At 44.1% G+C, this 25,926-nt stretch overlaps 1 protein-coding gene across 1 annotated transcript; it reads right to left on the bottom strand.

Annotated features, from left to right (window-relative positions):
* Positions 1–1,828: 1,828 nt before the first annotated feature.
* On the bottom strand, positions 1,829–17,020 carry LRRC73 (leucine rich repeat containing 73). Its single transcript, XM_048483698.1, has 6 exons — positions 15,684–17,020; positions 14,177–14,337; positions 10,139–10,261; positions 6,350–6,450; positions 4,943–5,126; positions 1,829–2,390 (listed from the first exon to the last, which is right to left on the bottom strand). Exons 1-6 carry the CDS (start codon positions 15,953–15,955, stop codon positions 2,320–2,322), a joined length of 912 nt encoding a protein of 303 aa, XP_048339655.1. The 5' UTR covers positions 15,956–17,020; the 3' UTR covers positions 1,829–2,319.
* Between the last annotated feature and the right edge of the window lie 8,906 nt (positions 17,021–25,926).

The raw sequence follows: 25,926 nt of genomic DNA, 5'->3' as shown, positions 1-25,926 counted from the left end.
CACCTTTCTCAAGCCATCTCTGGTAGAATTTGCATCCTAGGAAAATACAACCCCTTCTACTAGGTGGCTTGTTCATTGCTATTGTATTGCTTGGATATTTGTCAATATGCAAAAACAATTCACAGAACAACGTCAGGAAGAGTTGTGTCCCATCGGCAGTTACAATATAAACAATAATGTAATCATTCACCTTCCTGCTTGGATGCTGTTGTACAAACTGGGAGCAGTGGGTGCCTTATTGGAAACTGTAGGACACTGCTGCCTCCCAGTGGTTCTTGACAGCAAGGAAGTGTCTATGGGTGAAGCTTTACCATTGTTTCTATCATAATGACAGTCTTGTCATTCTCTGGTGTACTATATAGAAAAGCAGTCGGACTGTAACTTGCTATGCCACATAAATTGTGCTAGATTTCACAAGCATTCGAGGTGGTGGCGAACAGTGATTTTGCTGCTTAACTATAAAGAATCAACACATACGAAAAAGCGGCTTAATTATGCCATATTTTCATCTGAATCCATTTTTGGTATTGTAAGAGAGAGAGGAATTTTCTGTTCTTTTTTGAGCCATTCAATTTAGCTTTGAGATTTTAAGCGCTGTTAGTGCTACAGCCGATGCAAGTAGGGCTCTTGGCTGAAAAAGGGCAAGTGCATGATGACCAACCAAAAAGTATCTGCCCTAGCCAGTGAATGAAATCCATGTGCGCCTTCTGTCTGCTGTGGAAACACTTTTAAAAGCAGTCCTTGGATTGTTAAAAAAAAATTGCACTGCTCTAATTTTTAAAAAAGGCAGGGAGGGGTTGTATATGTAGAACTGACATGTTGGACTCCAAAATGCAAGAAAACCTTGTCAGCAGAACTCATCTAAGGAGTCTCTTCCCTTAAGAGACAGATGTATAGTTATATTGTTGTGGTTTATATTGTTGTGCACCACCCTGAGCCTTTTGGAGGAGGGCGGTATATAAATTAAATATTGGAAGCAGCAGCAGCAGCTGAGGTCATCCCAGTGGTAATCGGCATGCTGGGCACCATCCCGAAAACACTAAGGCAGCACTTGAAACATCTTCGAATTGACAAAATTAACTGGTTCTGGTGGGTTTTCTGGGCTGTGTGGCTGTGATCTGGTGGATTTTGTTCCTAACGTTTCGCCTGCATCTGTTGCTGGCATCTTCAGAGGTGTATCACAGAGAAAAACCTGTTTCACACTGTGAATGCTACGCTGATACATTACAACTTCCTAGGCCTCTGAGTGAGGCTTGAATTGTAATGAAAGGCCAACAACCAGCTAAAGATCTGGCAGCTGTGAAATCTACAACAACAACAATAATGTATATATGTATAATAAGATGTATAATTATAATCAGATAACTTAATCCTCTAACGATTCATTTTGTATTCCTACTCCTAAAGAGTACCAGCAATATAATATTTACACAAGGTTTTTTTATTGCTCTGATACTTTCTGTGCCACCATTGGACACAGTTTTTGCCTCTGATGTCCGGTTGCAATTTTGGAACGCATGGATATCAGCCACAGTCTGCTTGTGCTACCTGTACACTGGACTTCAGAATTCATAAGAGTGATTCGCAGGATTATGAGGAAGTACAAATCAACTCACTTTAAAGGCAGACAGGTCTTTTCAGTAATTTGACCAAATTGCAGATGTCAGGTTGCATACTTAATACACTGATGATACAGCACAAGTTTTTGCGCATTGAACAGGGATTTGCTGTCAGCTGTCTTAGTCTTGCTTTTCTCCCTTTAAGCTCTCTACCCCACACCCTCATCCCACGTTCTTGGAAATAACAGGTCTTCTTTCAACCACAACTGTGTTGTTTCTGTGAACTTTATAAAATCCTACTCAAGACATTGTTACAAGCAATAAAAAGAATATCTGTTATACATAAATATACATATCTGAATAAATACAGCCTCCCCCAAAGATCAGTCAGAAATGGGTGGTATGAGCTTAAAAATACAGTAAATGGACAATCACAAGCAACTGACAGGCTGTGGACACACATTTAAGTAGAGAATAACTTGGTTCAAGTCCCAGTGGAAGAGCTAAAAGGTGACTTCAATAAGACGTTCACAAAGTGTGTGAAGCTGCAGTCAGGTCAGGCATGGCAAATTGTACATAAGAGTATAAGATTTCACACACCCATCTGTTTGCCTGTTAACGTGAGCTCACTTGCAAATGCACACACCCACAACATGCACTCACACATGACAACTATGTGAATGCACAAGTCTATACTTACACACATCTTCCCACATTTTTAATTAGATTTTTTTTATTAGAGGCACCTGGAATTTCCTATTCACATCTCTGTTTCTGCTAGAAGACTTTCTCCAAGGCCTGATGTTACCAGGACCATCTGGGAACTGGAGTCTGCAAAATGAATAACAGTGAATTTTAACTGAAGTCTGTACCCTTGATCTTAAGCATGGGACTGCAAAGGGCAAAGCTGTAAAGGAACAATAAAACAAGGTACTCCTTAAGGGAAGTGGGGACAGGTAAATAGTCACATTACATCCTCACAGCGAACAGTTAATGTGCTCAAATCATGACCACATGCATATAGGTTGGAGGGGGGAGTGGACTTAGTATGTGCTGTTGCCATAGGCAACTGTGCTACTGTACCATTTATGTATGACTATACAAAGAACCAGTCTACCTTCTACTGTAACCAAGGAAACAGTAGCTTCAAAATCAAAGTGTCAGACTTCTTTAGAGATACATTACTTATTGTTTTGTAATTGATGCATCACCTGTTGTTCTTTGCCAAACGACATAATTCAAAGAAGGCCCTAATAAATGGGAATGTTAAAATCTGGGTTCAGTTCTGTGCATGGACTTTTAGGGATACCTTAACCTGGTTATTTCTTATTAGGGTTGGTGCGTGAAGGCAAAAGTACTTCTCTACCTGATGGGCACATGCGACTGATAAATATTTTACCAAACAAGATACGCTTCATTGGAAGAATGTTTATTTTAAACATATTCTGAATCCCTCAAACCAATGACTGAACAGTTTTTAAAGCAAAAATAACTGGGAACTGTCTGTATTTTTGTCCAGCCAAGTTCTATCAGCCCCACTGATTTTTATCTTAAATATTAACTGCAGAATGTAAAAAAAAACCCATCTTGACTTAATTGGGCACAAGCTGGATGTGGTTCAGGTTTAATGTTGTCATGGAACTTGATGTCAAAGCAAAGATTTCAGACTGCATGAGAAAGGTTTACATCTTTGGGGGGGAGGAGCCGCAAACATGATAATAGGGCACATGCAGATGATCCCAAGTCAATCTGGCACCTGCAGTTAAAGGCAGGGCCCTAGGCAAAAGTCAAGGATGGCCTCCCCCTTTATTTCTGTCATCGCTTGCCTCAGTCAGGTGTGTGTTGTTTGATATGGCAGTGGCATGTGGCACGCAGCATGTGTGGGCAGTTGCTACATGAGCCATGGGTGGAAAGGAGGAGCATGGGAGGCACTTGTGCATATATGCTGCTTTCCTCTCATGCACCTGCAACCGGGTGTGCTGGCCGACCAGAAAGTGAGGGTAGTTGGCTGCGCCAGCCCTTTCTGCTGGCAACAAGGCAGGACTGGGACATGGAAAGGCTCATGGCAACTGAGTCACCGAAGGCCTGAATGGCAGTTCCAAGTGTCCCCCAGCCTCTGTCTCTCACTTCGTCAGTTGCCACTGTGGTTGCAGAGAAAGCAGGCAGGAGCAGCTATATGGAGGTCCAAGAGTCCCAACCTCTGTCCCTGGCTGATGGTGTTTAAGTCAGGGCACAGCTGCAGCAGTGGCAAGGGAAGATAACGGCAGTCTTCCCCCACTCTTGTGTAGGGCCTGGGGCAACTTCTACAGTCACCCCATAGCTAAGATTGTCAGTGCTTTAAGTCTTGTGGAGTAGTAGGGTTCTGGAAAGACCTTGCAGGGCCAAGGACCTGGGAATGCTGCTGCTGCTGTTCAGATAGTGCTGAGCTAGAGGAACCACAGCTTTAATGTCACTTTAAGCCCTCTGAGAAAGGGGGACTGTAAATAACATAAATGTATGATTCAGTATAAAATAGCCTTATATGTAATTATTAAGCTGCATTTAATATATTACAATTTATATGTAATTACTAAGCTGTATTTAATTTTTTTTAAAGCAAAAGTCTTCTGTGGGGTGCAAAATAACTGTGTGGCTGGCATCTTCAGAGGATTTCCAGATTTCTCAGGGAGACTGCAATCCCTCCCATGGTTCCTTTAATGGGGGACACGGGGGGCAGGGCCCTGCACCCCGCCCTCTTGGGCTCCTTGCCGGCCTGTTTCTGCCCTCCTCAAGATCTGGGGAGAGCAGGTGCCGGGATGCAGGGGTGGGGCGCCATGGTAGGTGGCAGTGGTGCCCGCCTGGGCTGCCTGCCATGGCGCCCCACCCTCCTGGGCTCCCTGCAGGCCGGCTTCTGCCCGTCCCCTGGAGCCCCGCCCTCCCTTGGCCTCCCTGTTGGCTCCCATAAGTGGGGCGCAGGGAGCCAAGCAGGCAGTTGCAGGGACCAGGCTGGGCTGGGGGCACAGGGAGGCAGTCATACCCTTGGGCGCCACTGCTTCCCACACACGCCCTGTCAGCATGGAATAGCATGTGGGGGGGGGGTATGTTGCAGTGTGGCATGCTGGTGATGGAGCTCTGATAGATAGGGTAGCCCTTGCGCACCAGGGGGCTGGAGGGATGTGGGTGGAGTGAACCTGCTGAGCCAGCCCAGGGGAGAAGAGGGATGGGACTAGGCAGATAAGAGACCAGTCAGTGTTCCATTCCCTGTCCCCCATTAAATAACTACTGCAGGGTTTTAGTTGTGTGATCCACCACAACCTAAGCTATGTTTTCCCTGAAATTTGCTTTTCTTGCCCCAAGTGTCCAGTTTCCTCCCCTCCTCCCGAATGATTCCCCAGAGATCTTACTGCTCTGGCAGATCCATGAGTTCTTCTCTCTTGCCATGACTTCATGAGTCTCGGTCTCCTCGTCCTCCTCACCCTCAGACAGAAGGTCAGAGATCTGCTGCTGCAGTTCGGGACTGATGTTGTTCTCTGCCAGGATCAGGGTTCGCAAGGCTGTTGGGTAGTTTTCCACCATGTCTAGTAAAATCTGAATAGAATGAGACCCAGAGGGCAGATGTGGAGGCAACTCAGAAGCCAGATCCAAAAAAGGCAAAGGGGGTCATTTATTCATAGGATTTCCATCAGTTGGAAGCGATGTGATGGCATTTAACACAAACAGCATCATATTATAAGGCAATAAGACAAGTATAAATAAAGCCAATAAAGCAAATGGATTACAGTGCTAGGATCATTTCTTTATCACAAACTTATAACAGGTCAACTTGGCTCCACCAAAAAGATCTGTGCTCCTATAAATTAACAACATTTGTGTCACCTGTTACCTCTGTTTTCACTTCCCAACAGATTATGTCTGAAAAATGTAGGTGGGATGGATAACTAATAGCAGCATTCATTTTCTGTTTCTGAAGGTCATCCCATGAGTGCCAAATATCACCTCACAATTGGATTGAATTTGTGGAATGAAACCAAGCAAAAGAAATGAAAAGCTTGGCTGGAAATAGATGTTAATGGATACTGAGAGCTACAGGAAAAGGTTGCACAGAGTCTGCAAGCAACACAAAAGAGAAGAGCACTTAGAGGCAGAGAATTTTAAAGTTCACCTCTTAACACTGCCCTACACTGGCAGATGCACCAGCTGAAACCTCCAGGCTCTCACTAGACCAGTTAATGGGGCGCAGCCAGGGGCCTCTGAAGTCTAAGATGCTAGAGATATCTTCTTAAGATAAAAAACTTTCAGTGCAGTCATGATAATTGACCCCTGAGCAGTAAGGCACATCTCTGTATCCAACACTTTTAGAGGAAACGTTCTTAGCTCTTTTTGCGGCAGGGCCCTTGACTAACGCCTCATTTCTCTGTAGTTTGCAGCAATTTCTGCCAAAAATCTCAGCAGAGAAACTTTCTGATCCTACCAGACAAACATTGTATATATAGCAAGTTAGATCCAGCACAATGTTTCAGTGCAATTTTTGCAACTCAACACTGCTGCAGCAGTCTGAATTTCTTTTTCTGAGGGAAAAGAGACCCCCCCCCCTCCCCGACACACACATACAGGAGCAGGATATGGCTTTGTATTTTGGACTGCTAAGGGAGAGGGGAATTTACAAAAATCATGCATCATGGCAGAAGCCCTTGCATCTGTGGAAATGCTATTCTTGATCCAAGCTAATCAGACGTACCTTTGACAAACAATATGCTGACTTATAACCTGGAAGTGGAAATGAAAGCAGCAAAGGGCCACACTCCCCTTACCAAAGCTGATTCGTTAGTAAGTCCTGTTCCTTCCAAGTCCAGAACCTCCAAGGTGCGGCTAGATGCCACAGAAACTGCCAGCATCCCCGCTATCTGGTCACCTGGGGAGCAGAAAGTCAAGAAAGGTCAGCAAATCTCCTGCAAGCCACATCCCACACACCCAATCCAAGCTGAAGAATCTGGAGGGCAGCACAGCAGCCAAAAGTTTAGTGGCTAACTTTTTGCTAGGTAGCTATCTATGAATTTAGCTGCTTCTCCCATGACCATTCTTGCTGACTATCTCCAAGGTAAAGGTGTAACACATCTTCAAAAAAAGAAGGGAGCTTTATTCATTTGTCTGCACTGTTTTTCTCCTGCTTGCTGGCTGGTTGAGAAATCAAAGCCATTCACCTGCATGTATGCAGAATGTTTTTCTCTCGTTGCAGAGCAAACACAGGCAGCTTCATCTTAAGTGTGTGGGGGTGGGTGGGGGGCAAGGCTTCTGGGCCAGAAGGCACAGCTGCCAGCAGGCTGAAGCCTTGGCATCTCTCACTTCACAAGGTAAGACTTGACAGAGGAGAGGCAGAGCAAAGAAATGCCTCACTCAGTGAAAGGGCAGATAAAGGTGGGGTGTGCTGAGGAGCTGCTTGAATTTGTCTCCCTGAGGCGGGATGGGAAGAGACCTGCCTGGTCTAGCCTCTTTCTCACCAGCTGCCAATTCTGTTCAGACAGTGCAGCCGCAGAGAGGGCTGGTTTCCATAGCAACCATTTCTGGCGCTCCTCTCTGCCATTTTTTGAAGATGGGGGAAGGAGCACTGTATGGCTACCAAGCTCAATGATCAGGACACCTACAGAGCTGTGAATGGAAGTGAAAAGAAAATGGCCAAAACACAGGCACTATCACATTTGTAAAGAGGAGCTCCTCATAATCCTCATAGTCCCCAGTCAAATGCTCTTCAATCTTCAAGCAACTCCCTCTACTGGGTAGTGAGCCTCTTCCCTCACAAAACGTGGTGACAGCTTGAGAGGCAACGGCTTAAGCACAGGTAGTGGAAATCACATTGTCGATCTGACCAGACACTGGTGAGAGCTGATTATCAGACCTACCAAGTGGTGATGTCGGTGAAGAAGGTGTATTTCTCCACCCTCATTGTGTTTGCAAGAAGTTGTCCAGCAGAGTAATTTGGGTGGTTAATGGCTTGGTGTCCTCTACTCAGAGGACTGCAGCCAAGATGCCCCCTGGTATCTGCTGTGATGATTTTGCTGTGCACATTCAAGATAAAATTGCTCAGATTCACACACAATTGGACACCACTATTGAACAGTGTCCTGTGGAGGTGTCCAGATCATTGTCTGGTCCAGTTTTATTGGACCAATTTCAGTTTTTGAGGTTCGAGAATGTTGCTTGCAGGGATGCAGGGAATGTTGCTTGGGATGCAGGGAATGTTGCTTGCAGGGATGTGGCCTACTACTAGTCCTCTGAACCCCTGTCCATCCTAAAAATTAACTGAAAGGGTATGTTGTGTTTTTAAGTTGAATAAAAAAAAATTTTAATTAACTGGAAGGGGCTGGCCCAGTGGGTTCAGAAGGTCATAAATGCCTCTTTAATGGAGATGGTAGTGCCAGTGCTTCTGGAAAAGGCAGTGAAAAAGGCCAACTCCTGTTGAAGGGACCCTTTTTGGACCCTCTGGTGTGGGCAATTATTGCTAGGTGGCCTACATCCCATTTTTGGGCAAGGTCCTGGAGAAAGTGATGGTGGCTCAAATGCAGGCTTATTTGGAAGAAACTTATTTTCTGGACCAATGTCAATCTGGTTTCAGGCATGGAACAGCCTAGGTTGCCCTGACAGATGACCTTTATTTGGAGAGAGACAGGGAAATACTATGTTGATTCTCTTTGATCACTCAGCGGCTTTTGATACATAGCTAATGGCATTTTGCTGGGCCAGCTCAGGGGAATGAGGAGTTACAATTGTTCTTCTACTTTCTGGGTTGGTTCCAGAAGATACTATTGGGGAAAACTGTGCTCACAGTCCTGGGAGCTCCATTGTGGAGTTCCCCAGGGCTTGGTCCTGTCCCCTACACTATTCAACATCTTCATGAAGCCCCTGGGTGAGGTCATCAGGGAATCTGGAATCAAGTGTCATCAATATGCAGATGATACCCAGCTCTATCTCTCTATTTCATCAGAGTTAGGAGAGATGCTCTGTGTGCTGGACCATTGCCTGGAACAGTTATGGGCTGGATGAGGACCAACATGCTCTGGTAACTTCTTGATTGGACTACTGCACTGCACTCTACATGGGACTGCCCTTGAAGATGGTCTGGAAGCTGGAGCTGGTGCAGAATGCAGCAGCTAAGCTGTTAGCCAGTATATCTGGCTGGATGCACATCACACCAGTCCTTAAGAAACTACACTGGGTCCAAATCCACTCCCAGGCCCAATTCACAGGACTGACATTGACATACAAAGCCCTAAACAGTTTAGGCCCAACCTAGCTGAAGGAGCACCTGCACACATATGTACCTGCCTAGGGACTGAGGTCACAGGGAGAGGTACTTCTGGTAGTATCTCTCCCCTGCCGAAGTGCTCTGGAACAGTCTTCTCTTGGAAATTCGACATGCACCTAACCTTTATGGGTTTAGGCACATGGCGAACACCTTCCTCTTTGTCCAAGCATTTGGGTAGCCTCCCTGGAAACTCCCTCTACAGCTGCTGGCCTAGGGATGGGGGATTGGGGTTATTTTAATGTTATTTTTATTATTTATTGTTGTTTCAATAGTTATATTTTATGATATTTTAATTGGGGTTTTTAATTGTTTAAAGCTGTGCAAGCCACTTAGAGACACTTGTATAAGGTGGGATGTAAGTATTTATAAATAAATCTCGTATTCTTTCTTATTCTTGGGCTATAGCAAAAACCTGTCTTCTTTTATATTTTAAATAACATCTACAGTGAACGATTCTCCAGAGCCTTTTTTAAAAAGTGAAAATGTGGTTCTAGCTCAAGTGCCACCAGGTACATAAGCAAATCCAAACAGGTGGATTTACTGAGGGTCAAACTAAATGTACCAATGTCCTCATGGCCACCACGAGGATGCTGCCACCATTTTAAAGTCACTTAAAAATGCTCCCCCATGGGCTGAGGTGCTCCTGCGTCTCTCCCTCCCTGCCATCTTATCAAGTGCCGAAACAGCTGTACCTCCCCATGGCTGTTTTGGCACTTGAAAAGGCTTGGGGAAGGAGAAATTTGTGCTGCGTGCCCAATCAGGACTGGGCCCTTGTGGCATTTTTAAATGACTTTAAAATGGCCATTGCCTCAAGGTAACCATCAAGACAATCGCCTTCCCCCCCACATAAAAAACCCTGTAAAGTGGGTGGGGTTGAGAAAGCTCCAAAGAACTGTGTGTAGTCCAAGGTCACCCATCTGGTATGTGTTAACACAAGCTAATCTGGTTCCACAGATAAGCCTCCACAGATCAAGTGGCAGAGCGGGGAATCAAATCCGGTTCTCCAGATTAGAGTGCACCTGCTCTTAACCACTACACCACACTGGAGAGGGGACGGGACTGAAGGATGCAGCTGTTCCCATAGCAATACAGTGAACTGCGTGGATGCACACCACCCGAGTTTGGGCCTCAGCCCTGAAGAAATAACGCTCCTCAGTGTAGGCCTCTTGAGGAGAGTCAGAGATTCGAGTAAGATGTTAAGCTAAATCAGCAGAATCTCTTTGTGCAGCCTCTGGCATCAATGCAACAAAAACCCATTAGTAAATGAAAGAAGGAAAAACTGTGACTGCATTTCTCTCACCCAGGGGGTTGTAGTCCAAGTTCAACACTCGCACCTGGGAACTGTGAGCCACTGCAATAGCCAGGCGTCCCCATCCTTTCGATGTGATACCAGGATTGGCACTGAGCGTTAGTTCCTTCAAACCTGTGTATAACAGAGAAGCCAAATGAGTCTCAAGTCATAATGTCTCCCTCTCATTCAGGACTGGAAAGAATACACCGTCTCATTCTGCCTACAGAATCATGCATGTGAGTTACAAATTCTAAAGCATGGGTTGGCAACCCGCGGCTCGCAAGCCGCAAACGGCTCTTTCCCGTCTGTGGTGCGGCTCCCAGCATGGCTGCCCCTTCCTTGGGAGCGTGTGGAATCCCCCTCCCCTGAGGGAAGAGGAGAAAAAGCGGCGCCCTGCTCAGGCTGGGCCGCTGGCTACACACTCCCCGTTCGTGCGGGAGCGTGGGGAATCCCCCTCCCTGCAGGGGGGAGGGGGAGAAAAAGCGGCGCTTGGCTCAGGCAGGGGCCGCTGGCTTTCATGGATTTCATAAGCAACATACTATAATTGTTTTATACAAAGTGTAAAGATAAAAAGCCAAAATACACAGTGTTATCTTCATTTTAAATGTCAAAAAGTATTTGCCGCTCCATGTGTTTTCTTTTCCGTGGAAAATGGGTACAAATGGCTCTTTGAGTGTAAAAGGTTGCTGACCCATGTTCTAGAGGGTAACTATGCTAGTCTGTTACAGCAAACAAAAAGGGGGTTCTGGTACCTTAAAGACTAACACTTATTAAAAGATAACATGGAGAGCCAGAGTGGTGTAGTAGTTAGAGTGTCAGACTAGCATATGGGGCATCCAGTTTTGGATCTCCACTCTGCCATGGGCAGCTTGCTGGGTGATCTTAGGTTAGTCTCTCACTCTTCCCTCCACCTCAAAAGATGGTGACTGTGAACATAAAATGGAGGAAAGAGAATGATGTAAGCTGCTTCATATCTTCACTGGGGAGAAAGATGGTATAAACAAAGCAAATAAAAGAAGGCAGCTGCATATCACCAATGATCTCTTTCCTTTTATGATCTTTTAACCCACTGTTCACACTTCCCCCTTTTTGAGTGCATATATAATGTGCTGAATAAGAATTCTCTTCATGTATCTGATGAAGGTGACTCTGGCCCATGAAAGTTAATGCTTCAGTGGATGATGTGGATCTGGATGATAATCGCCAGTGTGTATTTTATGCTTGGTCTCAAACACAATCAATGCTGATTGAGTAATCTCTTAACACATTTACACCACTTTAATTCAACCAACCAGGTTGAAAGGGTGGTTATTCTTGTAAACTCTCAGAATCTGATATTTTTTTCCAGTTTCCATCATAACATTTTCTCCAGCTCTGGCAATCACAGAAACTGCAACTAACTGCTTGGTTCATATATTACATTTGCCTATGTACATCTTTATGACAACAGTTGGGACCAACTGTGAAGACAAAATATAAATATTGTTTGAACGGGCTCTAAGATAGCCACAGCAAACAGGGTCATCACATAACACTTAATAACATTCCACACTACTATATAGTAGAATGTTTACCGACTTATTATATTGATAATTTTCTGATGGAATACTGCCTGATAGCATTTGCACATCCTGAACATGGTTATCTGCTCCCTTTCTTAAGTGGATGCACACCTATCACAAACATAGCAATAAAAGGAATAGGTACTAACTTAAGGAAGAAGAAACCAAAGAAGCAACCGAGGAAGTCTCCACGAGGGAAGAGGGTTACTAGACAGGAGCCAGCAGAGGGGCACAACATTTCATTTAAACAGATAGTCTTAATTCAAAGCCCAGAAGTCTCAAACCCAACAGAATGCCCACATGTTGTTGATGTTGACCTTGCAATTCTAGTGGGATGTGAATTAAAAATAGCAAGTGAATCAAGAATGGGAAATGATGAAAGCTACATCAAATATGAGCTCCCCCTGGCTAAGCCAGTCATTGATTTGGAAGGCATCAAGGTGCTATCATGGGTGAAACAGGTTTCTGGAAGAGGTACACTATATATCCAGTCAAAGCCAGAGAGTCTGTGATCCATACCACTTTTTTCTAATATTAATTCAAAACAGGCTGTTGTGGGTTTTCCAGGCTATGTGGCCATGGTCTGGTAGTTTTAGCTCCCAAGGTTTCACCTGCATCTGTGGCTGGCATCTTCAGAGGCATGTCACAGTAAGAAGTGTTTCTCTCCATGGCATAGTGTGGAGTGTTTTACTAATAACATTCACTCCACTTTTGATTTGCACTGTGAATTAGTATCGAGTTAAGGACAGATAGTTGGTCTTTCATTACCATCCATAATATGAGCTCTTAAATGAATACAGACTGCTATATGGCCATAATTATTTGATCTACATTTGATTGGAGAGTCATAATCAACTTTTCTACCAGATTCATTGTGATTCATTGTGACATATTATTTTGAGCTGTATGATAAGGACTGTTTGTGTATTCGTATACTTTGTACTGTTTGTGTTGTCTGTGTACTTTGACCTCAGAAGAAGACCTATCAAGCTGAAACACATCAGGTCAGTCTGTGTAACAAGTTATGTGCAGTCAATTTGGTGTTGCTGGAGATGCAATCTTTGGATTCAAATTTCTGTTGAATTATTGCAATTTAACATTGTTACGCTTAACATTATTTCTTTAAGCACTGTGCAATAAAGATGCATATATTATTAATTTTAATTATTTCTTCTGCCTTTTTCGGTTTCTGGTACATTTGCATGTATCTGGGTGGAGTTCATTTGAAGTTGCATTTGTATGTTATGTCCTAGTGGTCTAAATGTGTGTGGCTCATTTCAGAAATTGGAGTGCGGGGAGGGGAAGGGAGCTGGAAATGAGTGTGTAGCATCTGATGGGTTGCTGAATGGTGTAGCAACTACCAGTTGCTACAACTCCTTCCCTACTCTCTCCACACACCCCATCACCTCACTCCACACTATGCCATGGAAAGAAACACATCTTACAGTGACATGCCTCAGAAGATGTCAGCCACAGGTGCGGGTGAAACCTAAGGAGCTAAAACTACCAGACCACGGCCGCACAACCCAGCCACACAACATTTCAGGATACAGCCAGTTGATTCTAACTATGAACGCCTTCAACAATAAATTCACTCAAAACATTTTTATGTTGAAATGTACACAGGAGTATTCCTTCAGCAAAAGAACATATTCCTTCAAAAAAAGATATTTCTGAATGGCACCAATGGATGACACTACAGCAAAGGATATTTTGTATCATAGCTGTAAGCTGCAAAAATATAAATTATTACTCACTAAGGGTTGCTACACCAATACAGGCAGTGTCAAATTACCCCTGTTCCTCCCTTACCTTGAAAACCCACCAGGGTCAGTCGGCTGCAACTTGATGGCACTTTTTAGCATGTTGCATTTGTGGAAAAGGGTGCTGGTGAATTCCATAATAAGGCAACATGTTATTCTCTTAGTACATCTGAAATCTCATTCTTGCCCCTCTGTCAGTACAATTCCATGCATAGTCTCTCAATAGGCTTAAACTGGAGTAATTCTACACAGGAATTGCACTGTGTGAGACCCAGTTCTCAGCCAGCAAAATAACTCTGCCAGGGTGATAGTTCAGCCAGAAAATATTCTTAAACTCTGCTAGGAAAGTGGACTGTTTGGTCGAAGCAAAGATCTGAAGCACCTAGAAAGTCAACAGCCATCTCCAAACCTCCACACCAGCGGGGTTTAGTGATTAAAAGAAGGTGGACTCTAATCTGGAGAACTGGATTTGATTCCCCACTCCTCCACATGGGTAGGGGAGTCTTACCTGGTGAACTGGAATTTTTCCTTGCTGCTACACATGAAGCCTGCTAGATGGCCTTGAGCTAATCACAGTTCTCTCGAAACTCTCTCAGCCCCACCTACCTTCACAAGATGTCTGTAAGGGGGAGAGGAAGGGAATGGAGCTTGTAAGCCCCTTTGGGTCTCTTAGAGGACAGAAAGGGGGGTATACATCCAAACTCTTCTTCTATCTTACTCACCAGACTTGGCGCCATCAGGAGGGAGAAGCCCACAGATCAAGCTGATGGCTTCATCACCTAGCATGCAGTCTCCAAAATCCAAGGCCACTAGTGAGGGATGAGTGGAGAGTGCTGGGTTGAGGACAGCCAGGCCAGCATCTGTTAGGGGACTCCCATGGAGGCTGTGTGAATAGAAGTATCCAGAATTACAAACTCCTTCCTTTGGTTCAGGTTGCTGCCGAGATCATCCAACTTAAACAAGAATCAAGAAATAGTAGGAAAAAATAGAGAATTATTAATACCAGTCCAAAATGGAGCAACACTACACAAATTGGTTATTGGAATGAAGAGTCCTTAAAGCAGAGAAACCACACATACATACATACATACATACATACATACATACATACATACATACATACATACATACATACATACATACATAGAGAGAGAGAGAGAGAGAGAGAGAGAGAGAGAGATGAATTTGCCTCATGTGAGAAGCAGGCTGGGCTAAGTGTGTATGTGTGGGGGAGATGGAATCAAGCAGGTTCTGCCATTCTTTTGAGATAAAATGATACAGTTTAGAAGCTGAGCCACCACAGTAAGATCATGCAGAAATGCCCTGTCTAAGAAAATTACATCTCTCTCGGCACTTTCCAGGCCAATGCATGTAGTGTGTCTAAGGTTTCGTGACAAGAACTATTCTCCTTGGCAGGCTCTCGGCTGCAAAGCTTAGATGACAATGTATTTGTTGGTCTTGGCCTTCTTGCTTCAAGAGTCTATGAGAGTTATCCCTGCAGAACAGTGTCAGATACACAGCTACCGCCTCACCTCCAACCTGAAACAGCAAATATCATGCATATTGTTTTCTCTGATAAGGGCAGTCCAACTCATAAAGAGCAGTGATATCCAGAGAGATGAGGCATAAGCACTTGAGTAGCTACAGGACACAACTGGGGCAGAATTCATGGAGTAGTGGGAACAGAATTTGCACAGAGTATTTGATTTATACTACCCTCCACCACCAAAACTATTTTGGTGGTAAATTTAAGGTTTTCCTGATTGAACTGAAAAATCGTAATAGAAGACAAAGATTAGAATGATTCCTTCACATTTCAGGATACATATCTTCAAGCTCTTCTAACATAATCTAGTTACTCCTTTCCACAGCATAGGTTACTTTCCCTTTGGCCTACCTGAAAATAAAACAAGATGTGTAAACAGTCAACTTTTTAAAAAAATCAGAAGCAGATTTACGGAATAACTCAATACTTCAATATTGATCTGTGTTTTGTTTAGTTTAATTGAATTATTCTGTAGTACAGTATGTTGCAATCATTTGGATTACAAACACTACTTTGGCCTTTTGAAACCTTTTCGGTAAGGTTGTGGGAAAGAACCACCAAATCCAGTTTTGTGAGCAAAAGTAATGTTTCCAAGGTGTTATGAGGTAAACGAACTTGGGAACCCACCACTACGGATTTCCCCAACACAGTCCTGATACTTAGTAAGTGGAATTACTACTCACAACAAAGACTGGACAGAGCGATTGGTCTTCAGGGCTTCTGCCAATTGCTTGACTCGGTTGATGTTAGAGACAATACCCAAGTTAAGATTGAGTTGAGCCAAGGAGTGAGACTCTGCTACTCCCCTGCATATGCGACCGAAATCTCGGTCAGAAAGATGACAGCCCCGGAGTGAGAGTAGTTTGATGGAGTTCTCCCGCAGGCTCTCACAAATATCCCGAATCTCAGCGCTTGACAGAGTCTCCCCAGAGATCTGGATAGATCCTGGCAACATCTTTGTAACACTCAGCAGCTAAATTACAAGAGCTGCTGTGTGAATCCAGATTTGCACAGCCAAATACTATGCAAACCGAAGCAAAACAAGGGTTACTTTGAAATTCAGATCAGAGAGGTAAAAGCAGTGGTGTCGAGTTCAGCGAAGCCGTTGTGCAATCTACTGCAAAGAAAGCTGGAGGCCGTGGTTTAAATACCAGCGTGGTTTAAATTCGGATAAAGCCACAAAGACACTGTGCAATTCAAATCGATACTCCTTAGTGCTGATTTCGGTATTGCACACGCTGTATCCGCTTAGGAACTTCTATCAATAAAGGTAAATTCTGTGCAAATCCAGATTAAAGCATGCAGAGGACAGTTTGTACCGTACAGACTGGCTAAAAGCAGCCCGCTGCCAGGACCGGACCAGGGTGATTATTAAAAGAGGGAAAGTGTGCAGACAGGCAGGCCAGTGCCAAGGAATCCGAAACACCGCAGAGGAGAACGGGGAATCCAGAGCTGAGCAAGATCCCTTCTGGGAATTGCTGTGAAGAGGAAGCAGGACAAAACGGAGACGCCGGTGGCCGCGACACCAAACGAGAAGCGACAGGGCTCCGCCGGGGAAGGGGGGACGGGCTGCCGTGCCCTCCGTCTGCAGCTCCGTCTGTCAGGCTCTTCCCCCTTCCCCGGCGACCTCCTGCTGCCTTCGCCGGTGCACCTGCTGCTCCGACCGCGTTTGCGACCTCGGCGGAAGGACCCGGCCAGCCCTTGACAGGTGCGGGCTCCGAGTCGCTTCTCTGCGGCCGCGCCTCGTTCGCCCTACTCGCCCGGCGGCTCCGGCTGCAGCGCCCCATGCATGGTGCCGGCGGCGGGGCAGAGTCGGCAACGCCGCTGCGGGGCTCCGGCTGCGTCGTCTCCGCCCTGCTCCTCCTCGCTCCGGAGGAAGGAGCCGGCTTTGTCGGGCGCTACGCCGGTTCCTATGGCGACGGCCCAGAACCGCCGCCTCCGCCGCCTGCCAAAGCGGGCTCGCGGCTGCCACCTTCCCTGCCTGCCCGCCGCCCTGGCTCGCTGCCCGGACCGCCCCCTGGCGGGAGCCGAGCGAGCTACCACTCCATGGCCTCCCCGGCCAGGAACGCGAGGCTGAGGCGAGGCTGCGCGCGCTTCTCCGCCCGACCTCGCAGGAAGCGGCTTTGCTCGATCTGTAAGCAGCGCTGAAGTGGCGAAGGGCTCGGCCTGGACGCTCCTTCCGAAGCGGGAGTGGAAGCGCTCCGCTCAGAGACCCCTCTCTGCTTGCCCCTGCGCCCAAGGAGGGCGAGAGCATCAGGCCACTTGTAGCGGTGAGACATGGGTATATCCAGTCTCATTTCCGGCATGGCCCACAAACCAGACTTCCCCCAGCATAGGCAGGCATAAGGTGTGGTGCTGTTTCTCTGACAGAGTAACTGCGGAGCAACGTTTAGGGCACAATGCAATTAAAAACGAGAAGGCCAGGGCTTAGTTTCGAGCCAGGAGTTATGTTGAATATTTCAATGCTGAAATTTGATACATTAATCACAATAAACATAGTCTGCTTTTGTCCACTCTTAAGTGGATATACAACAGCTCCATTGGGTTCTTATTCCATGTTGAAGGCTTACAACTACTTTAGCCATGGCTCATTTAATCTGCTTATTGTGTCAAAGTCTGCATGCATGTACAAGCACGTTCACAGACCAAAAGGACTATCTATGGCCACTGGAATTATACAGTTTGGAATTATACAGATTCTTTAGATACTTTCCCCCCAGATGGACAAGCAACCCTTCCCATATCAGTTTTCTTTCTCTGTTTCCCCCTTTACTTGACATTCAGGTTGTCTCATACGACATGCCTCCCCATTGAGCAAGGAACATTCTCAGTTCTGCAAGTGATTTTTAGAGGTTTCTTATTCATATTTTTTCAGCATGCTTATGTGACCTGCTGATGTACAAAAAACCTCATATTTGTTTGTAGGTGGCTGTGTTTCACTGCTGTCATCCCACCACAAAAAAAATTCAGGAATGCTTAATGCAGTTGACTTACTTTGACTTAGTTCTGCCTGTGCAGCTGGGCACACTGGGCAACAACATTCTCCAACGATTTTGGTCAGCTGCAACGAGTTCAACTTCATCCCATGAGATGCGAGCCTCGTTTGGGTCTTCTTTGAAGGTCTGGTGCCATGTCTTTCGTGGTCTGCCTCACCTTCACTTTCCTCCAGATGGTACCCATCACATTGCGGTCTTCAGGTGACAATGACCTTGTAAACATAGGATGTGCCCAGAAGGATGCAATCATCACTCTGTCCTAATGTTCTGCAGCCTCTGTATACCACTTCTGTGCAGAATTTCCTCGTTTGTAATGTGGTCACAGTAAGTTACTCCAAGAATCTTGTGAAGGTACTGCTGCTGGAACACTTTAGATTAGATATTTAATTTATATACTGCCCTCCCCCGGAGGGTTCAGGGTGGTGCACAACATAATAAATAAACATTAACATAATAATAAAATAGGATTAATAATACAGTAGGACTAAGCAAAGTAACAAAACCAATTAAACTAGCCCCACAATGGACCAATAATTCAACAAATAACAATTCTGTATCAGGTTAACAGGCTAATAACAGGTTAATGAGCTATAACCACATCAGCAGACAACGACATAATATTTCATAACAATAATAACATAGCACAATAGCACAGCATAGCGTTCCATAACAATATAACAGTAATACTATAGCACAAAATTTCATAGCAACAATAACATAGCACAATAGCATAACATTCCATGACAACATAACAATAATACAATAGTAATGTCAATATAATATCCTAGCAGTAAATATTGCAGCAACCTAATCAACAATAAACACCATTTCATAGCAGATAAATTATAGCCAACCAAAACTAAACAAGCTCTTATTTAACCTGATATAATATAGAAAGATGGATGCCGACTTCCTAACAATTGCATAGTCCAAGAAACAACCTAACTATAACAATCCTATCTACCTAGCTACACTACTAAAAAATCCAATTTAGTGCATAAATATTAACTCAGTCTACAGCAACCCAGTTCTTATTTCACAATAGAAAATTCATCCACTAATTAAACTCTACTTTCCAACACCCCACAATCTAATAGCCCCAAAATTAAATACAGCTGTAACTGTCATTCATCTACTTTGAGGTAATTGAAAATAATGTCCAATGTCCATAATGTTGCATGTAGTGAGTCCCAGCGTTCAGCTTTTGGGCTATTCTTGTGGTGATCTTCCATGTCTCACTGGCGTAAATTGCAGTTGGTATGATGATGGTACTGAAGAGTTATATTTTCATCATAGTATTGATGTTAGATGTTGACAAGATTTGGCGCATCCTCTGGAACACTGCCAATGCTTTACCAATTCTACAATTCACATTGGCTTCAACATCTCCATCACAGGCCAGCATGCTACCAATGTAAGTAAATTGTTCCACTTCTGTCTGTCTGTCTGTCTGTCTGTCTGTCATTTCACATTTTTATCCCGCCCTATATGAAAGGCTCAGGGTGGGTTACAATACATTGTTGGCTGACCAAAAGAGGTATGTTCATGGAAGCATTTCCAATCTGCATAACCTTTGTCTTGTCACCACTGATCCTGAGACCAATCTTCTCAGCCTCCCTTTCCAGGTTAGCAGTCCTGTTCTGGAGACATTCTTTGGTGTCAGCCAGCAGGGCGATGTCATCGGCAAAGTCCAGGTCAGTGAGTCAAGATTGATCTTTCCACTGAATGCCAATGTTCATTCCATTCATCACTTTCTTCATGACAAAGTCCACAACGAGAAGGAACAAAAATGGTGAGAGGGTGCAACCTTGTCTTACTCCAGTTTCAATGGTAAAAAAATCAGTGGTGCTTTTGTTAGTTCTCACGCAGCAGCTGGAGTTGAAGTATAGGTTTTGGAAAATGTTGATGTAGCATTGGGGGTGCCTTATCTTCTTGTGATGTTCTACAGTGATTCCTTGTGCACACTGTTGGATGCCTTTTTAAAATCAATGAAGTTGATAGACAGTGGTTGTTGAAATTCGAGACTCTAAGTTGCGCAGGGTGAAGATTTGAGGATTACATGTTCTATATGACAACCATGGGCCTGCCTCAGACAAGAAGAGGCTCCACACACTGTACGTCACACTATTTAGCTGGAGCTTTGCTCTGAGCAGGAACAAGGTGGTCCACTTGTCATGGACAGATCACACTGCTGGGGTTTAGACTTATAGGGATTCCCACAATCTGCAGGGGTGGGAGAGTAGATTAATATCATATGCCAAGTAGCCTGATGGATCTAACTGGTTTTCAGATGACATTGGTTGATTTTTCCTGTTGATAAGAGTTGGTGCTCCTGTCAATGCCCTGGTTGATCTATGGTATGAGGAATAACCTGGGCAATGGACACAATAACTTCTAGGTCCTTCTGTCACGCCTAAGACCACAAGCAGTTTTTTTTGTTTATTGAGGGGCTGCAGGTGATGAGGGCAAATTCACTGGAAAAAGAGATGCTACTTGGAATGGTCAGTGGTAAACAGAAACGGGGTAGGCCAATGACTTGTTGGTTGGACATGGACATGAACATCAATTGAAAGAAGTTGTGGCAAACAGGGAAGCATGGAGGGGACTGGTTTACAGAGCATCTGAAGAGAAACCAGAGTATTTATACGATCTGAAGAGAAACCAGAGTATTGGTTTACAGAGTATCCAAGAGATGGACATGACTAAACAGATAAAGAAGTAGCAGGTGATGAATAGACAATGGCTAGAGCAACAGTGGAGATTCATGACAAATCCGAAAAAGTACAGGCTGGAGCTAATTTTAAAGCCTTCTCTGTGGCAGTGATGGTAATAAACAATATTTCTCTGCCACTATTGCATTTGTATAGTGTAAAACTGTGGAACTCTTCCAGGTGGTCATGCAGGCCTACAGGAGGAGATATACTTTTCTGCAGCCCACTACAATCCCTTTGCCAAACATATTGCAAATAAAATCTCTTGCATCTGTATCAGCTGGGATTCTGTATCAGGATGTGGATAGAATTCTTAGAAGCTTGAGGCCTACCATCTGCTTGTATGACACTTGTCCCTCCTGGCTGCTTAAATCTGCCAGGGGGAAAGCTGGGTCTGGGAATTCTCTTTGAGAGTAAATTTACTCTTTTGAGGGTAAATGCCTCTTTGAGAGACTAGGTGGTTGCTCCTGCCTTGAGGTTGTCAGTGATGTGTTCACATCTACGGAAACCTACTGTAGACCCAGGAGAGTGGCATGATAAATGTCCAGACTCAAATGTTCTATTCTTGAGCAAGGTAATTGAATGAGTGGTGCCTGGGCAATTCCAAGGATTCCTAAATGAAGCTGTTTGTTTAGATCAATTTCAGTCTGGTTTCAGGCCTGGAAATGGGACTGAAATGCTTTGGCTACGAGAAATGGACAGGGGAGTGTGGTTCTGTTAATTTGCCTTGACCTCTCATTGGCTTTCAGGACCATTAATAGTATCCTTCTGGACCACCTTTGGAAGTTGCAACTAGGAGGTACTATTTTGCAGTGGTTTCAATCCTACCATGAAGGTAAGTTTCAAAGTATGGTGCTGGGGACTCCTGATCAGCCCATTGGCCTCTGGCCTAGACAGTTGCAGAAGGTTTTATCTTGTTCCCATGTTTTGAAACATTTGTAAGAAGCTGCTGAGAGAGGTCACCTGGACATTTGGGCTGAGTTGCCACCAATATGTGGATGACATTGAGTTCTATTTTGCGCTTTCAGCAAACCCCAGTGAGACTCTGGAAACCATAAACAGGTGCCTGGGAGCAGTTTTGGGGTGGAAAAGACCTAATGGATTTAAATGTAATGCCAACAAAACAGAGGTGCTACCTGCTTCAGGTGTCCCCATTATCTAAAGCTAGATGGGTGGCAACTCAAGAAAGGATCTTTTGGATTGTGGCACTGAAACGTTGGGATTCCTTCCTCCAGGAGATTTTTCTGTCACCTTCTGTTGTTATTGTTTTATGCCAGCAAATGAAGACTTTGCTTGGTATTATCTCACTACCTCTTACTGGCTCTTCTCCCTGTTTGTGTGCTTTCATGTGGTTATTATATTATGTTTTATTAATTGGTTTAAATATTTTACACATTTTAAAAACATTTTAAATGTCTCAACCGTTTTAATGCACTAATATTTTGTTTAAAGGTTAATAGATGAAAAGGCAAATAAAATGTTTTGAAATAAAAAATACACACATAGCAACTGAAAAATAAAGACTTTTGCCGTTTTGTAATAAAAGCAAAGGAATAAGGACCAATTGCATGGATCTAAAGGTCAGGGAATTTTGTTCTAGGAGATCATGTGATCTAACTAAAGCCAATAAGAGATTATAAATCTTGGGGAAATATCCTTTGGTGGAGTAACAGAACACTGCAGATCAGCTGAGCACATGATAGTGCCAAGCCTTCTCAATCAGCAAACAGCCCATGGATTACAACGGGTACACAAGGTATCCTTTGGGTGACTCACTGAGTAGTATTGCCATCAACCCATCATTTTTCACTGCTGTTGAAGCATACAAATAGCAACACATCATTGGGGGTTTAATACACACACAAGAGGAAAGCTGTGATACACGCAGGGAAAAGCTGAAATACTCATGGGGGCGGGGTTCCTTTCTCCCTCTTAGCTTTCTTTCTCCCATCAGCACCTCCAGGCCCAGCACAGATCCCTGACCCCCATCACCACCACCGCTGGGGCTGCTGCGGCTCATGGACCACCTCCCCCACAGCCTTGGCCACCAGGCACAGCACCATTTCCAGCCTGTGCCATTGGGCCTGGTGCAATTCCAAATCCCTGCCGCCATCACCACCATGGATCTTGTACTCTGCCAACAGAGCATGTGTACAGACAAATATTTTGTTTTTGTTTTGCAGGGATTTACACCCCAATGTATTTTTAAAAACATTTTAAGATCTTTCTGCAAACCTGGGGGGAGGTCCCTTGAGTTTACAGAACTGTCTCATTGTGGCTCTGATCTGCAGATGGGCTCACACTTGAATGTTAGAATATAAGATATATATAAAACTACTATCAGCCACCAGGAGCATCAAGAGCCCTGAGCCACATGACCTACTTTTATTTGTGATCAGTCATACTAAGAGAGAGAATGGAAAAAGACTCAGGAAACTGAAGAACCTTCCCTGGCATAAAGTTCAGCATATGCTAGGAAGGCTGAACAATATGTTAAGTGATGCAGTTCCCGCCCCTAGGACTTTGTGGTCTAATTCTGCTTTTTCAGCTGGCATTAAGGAACAGCCTGGCAGGCAAGATATTTTTTACAAAGAAGCTTTGCTTACTTCAGCAAGCATATTGTGCTGGAGTTCCTTGACTGTAGCTCTAGAAGATTAATTAAATGCAAGGGAACAAAGTGTAAGCTCCTACTATGATCCAGTTCTGACTGGCCAATGGATTATGACATGCAAAGGCGCTTTGTACCAAGGAGAAAAAGGAAGACCAGAGATGATGGTTAGAACTTAGCCTGCAATTAATGATGGGAAATGCCAGTGTGGATGAAAGGTGATTGATAATTACGGTAATAAACCACAGAAGTTGACAGCTTTCCATATATAACTAATTTGCTAAAACTGGGTCCCAGCTCCAAGTAAGAGCTCCTGTATAGATACAAGAGATGAAGAAGTAGGAAACCATGAAACCCTTTTACTCTTCAAAGTTCACAAGTGGCAACTTGAAGGAAGGCTTGTGTTTCACCCAAGGCAGCTCACTGACCAAAAAAAAAGAGAACAGCAAGCCAGAAAAAGAATCCAGGTCCAGATAACAACCCAGGCACTTTGCCAATAAGATCTGGGTTATGGGTGGCAAAACAGGCAGAGAATATCAGGTGATATCTTCAGCTGGTGTCTTCTGCTCTGATAAAGATGAGCCACAAACTCGGCAGTTCTGCTGGTGCTATTTTGCCTCAAGTACAAGGTGGCACAGCCAAAAACATTTAGCACAGTAAACCCTCAAAATAAAGCAGAACGAACAAACAGAACAACAGTAATTGAATAAACTGAAAATAAAGTAAAATTAACAGAACTACACCAACTTCATAAACTGAAAACAAAATACAACCAGAACACCTTAGTCCACAAAAGCCATTCTGAAGACTCCTGTCAGCCTCGACCAAGCTCAGCTATCAGAGGAGTCAAAATCACCTCTGCTCTTCTTAGCATCAAAGATCTGGAGGGAAGGGTGTGCCCTTCCTCCCCGGTCACGTGACCTGGGTGGAGACTGGGCTAGTCCAGGCTGTGACAGGAGGCGGGGAGCACCCAATAAGCGATTTAAAGCTCCTAAATTGCTATCAAAAAGCTCCACGGCTGGTCTGTGCACATGGGACTGCACCGAGGCCACAACGATGAATGAAACATCACAAAAGCAGAATAGATCAGCTTGACATTTAACAAGGGAATAGCGATTTTTGGAATCTTTCATAGTATTTAAAAAGTATTTAAGGCAGCATCTGGTAGAGAACAGAATTAAAGGTTATCATATACTCTGTAAACCCCTGAAGCTTAATCTCAATAAGACATACAGATTAAAGAAGGCATATTTTCATATTAAGATGTAACCTCAAAAGGAATTATTTTGCTTCTTGTGTGCAAGTGTGCAAACTCTGGGTTGCCTAACACTGTGCTTTAACAGTTAAGAGATCCTGAGAATACACCCTTGTTTTGTCAGTCTAAAATACAGAGGCCTGACAGGGATTCTAGAACAAAAAGTATTTCATGCACAACTGAATTCAGTTGATCCCTGTGTCAGAGACACTAATGTGATCACAGACGTCCCACAGTTCCACTGGAGAAACCACAGTGTACTATACTGGCAGTGGACATGTCTTATGTAACAGGCTTCTTGCTTCCTTCAACTGGTCCTCTGAGGCGTTGCATTAAAAATATTTCACCCTCTTTGTAGCATGCATCTGCATGTCCCTTTGCTAGCCAGGCAGCGGCTGATGAAGCAAAAGAAGAGTTACTATGGGAATATTTTTCTAAGATCACCTTATGTGGAAGGTCATTTATAGCATTTTTGAAAAAGCAATGTAAAAGCACAACTACCTCTGAAGGATCTAAAGCAATGAAAACCTTCATCAGAAGTTGGATTTTCAAATGAAAACCAGAACATGGGAGAAGGTTGGTTGCCAAGGTGAATCAGCCACATCTTTTTTGGTTCTTCGGGCTGATATAAGTTATTTGAGATACAGATGCTGCACTTCTGGGACAAAATTGGATGCAATTTTCAATTAAATTATGTTCTATTAGATAAGACTATTATTAGACAGAATCGTGCTGCAATGGGGACTCTAGGGATGCTTCCAGGCTCCATCAAGAACTGTTCATTACTGCTTGGCAGGCAACTGCAGACATTTTCATTAAGCCTAGGACTTAAAAGGACATAAACCTCTTAGGTCCCATTAAATGATTGGCTATGGAACTGAACTTATACCCATTTTGGAATGTGGATATGAGCTAGAAAATGCTTGCTGATGGAATGTTACAGTTTTGATCTTCCGAAGAGCTCCCTTGTGTGAGCAGAAGGCACTTTGATTTACACAAGCCTTTTCCCCCTTCACTAGTTACAGCCTACTGAACTGTACTGCATTTCACTTGGCAGTCCCTCCCCCTCCACTTTCAAGTAGTCACAAGCAGATGCAGCAGGGAGGCAGATTACAAAGGTAAAATCCCACCTATGGTTCTTTAGATGTAAACCTTTGTCAAGGATGCAGTAAGATAGGTGAAAGCAAACAGAAATGGGAAAAATTGAATTGGGTAGATAGATGTTAACTTGGACAAAAGGCAAAGGGATACAAGACTGACAGCGGGGTTTTTAAAAGTCTACAGCAAAGTTACTCTAAATTGTTTTAAAAACTATGATTTATGAAGGCACTCACATACTTTCTCTGTTCAAACCTG

This window comes from Sphaerodactylus townsendi, linkage group LG01, assembly GCF_021028975.2.
Source record: "Sphaerodactylus townsendi isolate TG3544 linkage group LG01, MPM_Stown_v2.3, whole genome shotgun sequence".
Classification (NCBI taxonomy): domain Eukaryota; kingdom Metazoa; phylum Chordata; class Lepidosauria; order Squamata; family Sphaerodactylidae; genus Sphaerodactylus; species Sphaerodactylus townsendi.
Note: the sequence above shows the minus strand (reverse complement) of the source record. Positions and strands in the feature narration are given on the sequence as shown.